The sequence below is a fragment of the Callionymus lyra genome, chromosome 2 (assembly GCF_982586985.1).
Source record: "Callionymus lyra chromosome 2, fCalLyr1.hap1.1, whole genome shotgun sequence".
NCBI classification, from domain to species: Eukaryota; Metazoa; Chordata; class Actinopteri; order Syngnathiformes; family Callionymidae; genus Callionymus; species Callionymus lyra.
The window spans coordinates 23,294,810-23,299,617 of NC_141819.1; the positions used below are offsets into that span (position 1 = coordinate 23,294,810).

The window sequence follows — 4,808 nt, forward strand, 5'->3', positions numbered from 1 at the left end:
AGATTGACCACTAGAGGCAGCACTTTCACAAATAGACATGATACCCATCAGACCTGCAGAGAAGTTTGCTTCTATGTTCTTTTTACACACTGGTCAGGGCTCCAAAGTATTGTCTGACCTCCAATTTGCAGATCGAAAAAGTAAGTCATTTAAGATTTTAGAACAAAATATATGTTTCAATTGACAATACTTTGTTATACAATAAAGTATTGTATTTGTATAGTTATACAAAATCAGTTATACCCTAAAGAAACTGATGGATGTGACCTTGGAAGACCAAAAGATAAAATTAATTGTTTTAAAAACAAAAGATAGTTTTCTTTTTTGTTCAGACTGTCCCCCTTTTATTTTCTTTATATATATATATATATATATATATAAATATATATTGTTTATTTGTTTATATATATATATATATATATATATAAATATATATTGTTTATTTGTTTATATATATATATATATATATATATATATATATTTGTTTTGTTTTTCTCTTTTATTTTGTTTTACTGGCTACATGACGTTTCTTAAAAACAACTTATATTCGTCAGTGTTCTGTTTTCTCTTCTGTCAAATGTTATTTTGACTTGGAATGTATTTTAAATGTTTTAAAATAACACAATTGTTATAACCATTGGTCATATCGTCACATATACATGTTTAGTTTGTTTTTAAATTAGTATCAATTTAAAACACACCTTTCTGTGTTCTTTAATACCTGACAACCGATCTTTTTATTTATTATTTTAACATTTTACAACTGTCCCCTCAATAAGCATTTGTTGCTCGTCACTTTAGAATATCATCTGTAGTTTAGTTACGAAGGCACGTTTGTGTTTTTACTTGGCGCCCTCGTGTGGTGTTCAGGGGTCAGTGCATGTCAATCGAAAGCTCGGAGCTCTACTTACAAGCCTAGCAATGAATGATTGTCGATAGCAATGATCCATATACGGCTTTGTTATTAAACAAAGACCCAATGAAGGCAAGCCATGAATAAATCCTTAAACCTGAATTCTTCAAAAAAATCCAAGATTTGTTACACTGACAGATGATCAGATCAGAAAGAGAAGACAACGAAGGTCGATAATTTCAAAATAAAATAGCTTTTCACTGGCTCATCGTATTTTTATGAATTCATTAAGGTATTTTTTTTTACTTTTTCATTTATTTTAGGGGTCTACTGCCAATCTTAACTGGTGTCGACCAAGTAATAAAATAAATAATAAAAGTATATGAGCCATCTAAATGCCCTTTGTTTTGAAATGCAACGTAAGAAAGAGCTCGCACTTCCCGCAGTGATCTCGCGGCTCGAGCGGCGTCAGCCACAAGTTTAAAGCAGCTGCTCAGACATGTCTTTGAAAACTTTCTCCTGCAGATTTTCCAAACTCCTCCGTCCATGCTTGGGTTCAAACAAGGGGGCCACCATGGTGTCGCCCAGTCCCGCAAGACACTACAGAAATGCAAGAACCTCGCGCGACACGGCACCGATCCGGGTCCAGCAGGTGCGGGTCGTGGACCTGCGCAGCGACACGGTCACCAAACCTGGACCTGCCATGAGACGAGCGATGTACGAGGCTCCAGTGGACGATGACGTGATGGGAGAAGATTTTCTTACTAACGGCAAGACCCGCTCACTGTACTTCACCTGCACCTGTTGTTCTGCTCTCTTGTATTATGTTATTTAAACCTTTGTCTTGTGATAACTTTTTCAAGATTTAACAATTTGTCAATTCAATTACGAATTGGAAAAAAACAGTTTGTTATGATCATATTTAAGATATTTGAGGTTGAGTTCAATGGCGTGAAGACGCGTATAGAACAAATGTAATGATTGATTTTCTTCGGATGAGTTTCAAAGTCATTGTTTGAGACACACAACTGATCTTCAGATAAGATAACACGAGTAAGAAATACATTTAACGAGATTCCAGGATGACAAGAAGCTGCGTCAGAGCAGGGATTGTGTATTTAATTGTCTACGATTATAACATTATAATTACAAGAAGAAAAGAAGAAAAGTTTTCAAATGTTATTATTCTTTGACAATAACATCATTAAAAAACCTGTATTTCTACTTCCTTCAAAGTTGCATTCCTGGAGGTATACTGTTTAAATTCCCTTTGTGTTTTTGGATGTAGAGTTGCAGGACATGGCTGCAGATATGTTTGGGATGGAGGCTGCCCTGTTCGTCCCGTCAGGAACCATGAGCAACCTCATCGCGGGTGAGTTTGTTTTTATGACGTTGGTGAATTGTTCATGAAGACAACACTCTAATTCTACATGAAGCAGATTCGTTGTCATTTGACGTCCTCTTGTGGACGTCTTTATATTCCCTGCATGTCTCTCGATTGTCAAATAAAGTCGAGTTAAACTTCATCTTAAACCACATTCTTCCTCGTGTTGCTCTGCAGTGATGGTTCACTGCCGGGAGCGAGGCGACGAGATCATCGTGGGCGATCACTCTCACCTGCACATCTACGAGCAGGGAGGGAGCGCCCAGGTAGGTTTCCCAAATGGAAATCTTAAAATCTTGCGTAGATCTTCAGTACCTGTGCTTCATGTCGCCTCAGCTGGCAGGAGTGCACTCCACAACGGTGACGAACCTTCCGGACGGCACCTTTGACTTGGACCAGGTGGAGTCAAAGATCCGCCACGGCTACCCAGACCCCCACTACCCTCGCTCCCGGCTCATCTGTGTAGAGAACACGCACAACATCCGAGGTGGACGAGTCCTGCCGCTCACGTTCCTGCAGGAGGTAACGCTGAGTATCGGTCACAACATCGTGACCCCCCCCCCCCCAGAGCCATTGCTAGGCAAGTGGTCATAATGTTTCAGCTGGCTAAAGTTCATCATAAGATGTATTGCAGGTTCGCTCTTTCGCTGACAAACATGGTCTGATGGTTCACATGGACGGTGCCCGGGTGATGAACGCTGCTGTGGCTTTGGGGGTCCCTGTGACCACCATCCTGCAGCACACACACACAGTCAGTGTGTGTCTCTCCAAGGTAACTCCGACATTTGTCCAGGACTGGGCCGTCAATTTAAAAATAATGTGCCGTCTCATATTTCCTGCAGGGTTTGGGAGCTCCCATTGGGACGATGCTGGCCGGACCCAAGGATTTCATCGGCCATGCAGTGAGGTGTCGTAAGGCTCTGGGCGGTGGGATGAGACAGACCGGGATCCTGGCGGCAGCTGGAAAACTGTCCCTGCTGGAGATGGTGGACAGACTTGTGGAGGATCACAGGAATACAAAAACATTTGCCGAGGGTGAGCTCCAATGTTCTCAAAAGAATCGACACACTAAGAAATTGCAACACACTAGAACATTCCTTCCAATTTATCGCACAGCCTTGGGCTCCTTGGATCCAGAGTAGACGACATTCTTTTTTAACGACAATTAACCTGCGTGTACTTGTCTCATGTTACAATTTTAGCGACTTTCACACCTAGTTTATCTCTCGAGCAATCATTTTAACAATGTTCTTCACTATCCAGCCGGAGAGTCTGTGAGTGTCATGTGACCACCAACCAGTGGGTCAGAGATAGAGAAGAGAGTTTTACAATTTATTCCATTCATTTAGAGTTTAATGTTGCGGGAAATCTAGTTGTAAAAGTGAGCTACTGCTAACCAGAGTTAAGTTTGTCCTAAGAAAGGAGCAGTTTTCATCGGTAGTTTTGAACTGGCCTGGAGCTTGTATTAACTCATATCAGCATCTCAAACCGATGCAGTGGTGGAACAATAATTGACAAAACTACATCAAATGTCTCTTTAACAACATTAACCAAAATAAGACATTATTTAATTTCATTTCATTTAGTTACAACATCTGATGGAGTGTAATGCATTCAATGACTTTTGGTCAACTGATGCTGGACTAGTCTCAAAAGCGTATGGATCTAACAAATGACACTAAATTAGCTTGAAAATGGACTAAAACTCAAATCAAATCAAATTGGAGTAAATTAAAAATTGTAAGTTATTGAGTATTTTTCCTCCATTATAAGACAATGACGGAGATTTTTTGGGTAACATTACGAATTTACTTTTAGGCCATATTTCCCATGCCCTCGTCAGAGTTCAGTATTTAAACGACTGAAGTACTAAGACTTTAAAGTTACCAAGAAAACTACCTTTAAAACCCTGGTCTAGAAAAGCGCTCTACAAATATTACTTACTTACTTAAAAAGCCTTTATGTTGTTATTATATTCTCTCGATTTCTAAACAACGCTTCAATGAAATTGCAGTAACACTATTTGGAAACCGGAGGGAGCCAAAAACAATGTATCTAAATATAGCTAATTTTGGCTTTATAGGCATTGAACTGCTTTTGATAAACATTAAAAACAATGTTTGGATTCACCACTGAGGTTTGTCACTGAGCTGATGGATGGTAGTAGTTTGAGTGCATCTTCAAACACTGAGCTCAACATATCCTTCTTCCTCTTCTGCCTCTTCCAGGTTTGTTGACGATCGACGACCTTCTGTTCAGCTTTGACATGGCGGCGGTGGAGACTAATCTCCTGCGATTTGGCCTCAATCATTCCAGTCTGACCGCCTCACAGTTCTGTGCTCACATGGCAGACGTGGGAGAGGGTGAGGAGGAGGCGCTCGGTCAGGGGGTACGAGTCCTCATGTATCCCCATTTTGGTAATTTCGTGCGGGCTGTGTTCCATCTAGGCGTATCTGAAGAGGACACACAACTGGCCATTCAGAAGGCTCGCTTTGTAGTTTCTCAATACGGGAAGGGAACTCTTCGGTCTTTTAAAAAAATATAGATTAAAACAATCTTTATGGACGTGGA

General features: G+C 40.3%; 1 protein-coding gene across 1 annotated transcript in view; it reads left to right on the forward strand.

Moving 5' to 3' along the window:
• The first annotated feature begins 1,326 nt into the window (after positions 1-1,326).
• The window catches only part of tha1 (threonine aldolase 1), a 3,747-nt gene continuing 265 nt past the window's right edge, over positions 1,327-4,808 (forward strand). Inside the window, exons 1-7 of the mRNA XM_087782838.1 lie at positions 1,327-1,623; positions 2,142-2,225; positions 2,415-2,503; positions 2,574-2,759; positions 2,872-3,009; positions 3,080-3,272; positions 4,466-4,808. The exon at positions 4,466-4,808 is cut by the window's right edge and continues 265 nt beyond it. Coding sequence (XP_087638964.1) covers positions 1,353-1,623; positions 2,142-2,225; positions 2,415-2,503; positions 2,574-2,759; positions 2,872-3,009; positions 3,080-3,272; positions 4,466-4,782 — 1,278 coding nt within the window. The 5' untranslated portion in view covers positions 1,327-1,352 and the 3' untranslated portion in view covers positions 4,783-4,808. The remainder of the gene's footprint in view (positions 1,624-2,141; positions 2,226-2,414; positions 2,504-2,573; positions 2,760-2,871; positions 3,010-3,079; positions 3,273-4,465) is intronic.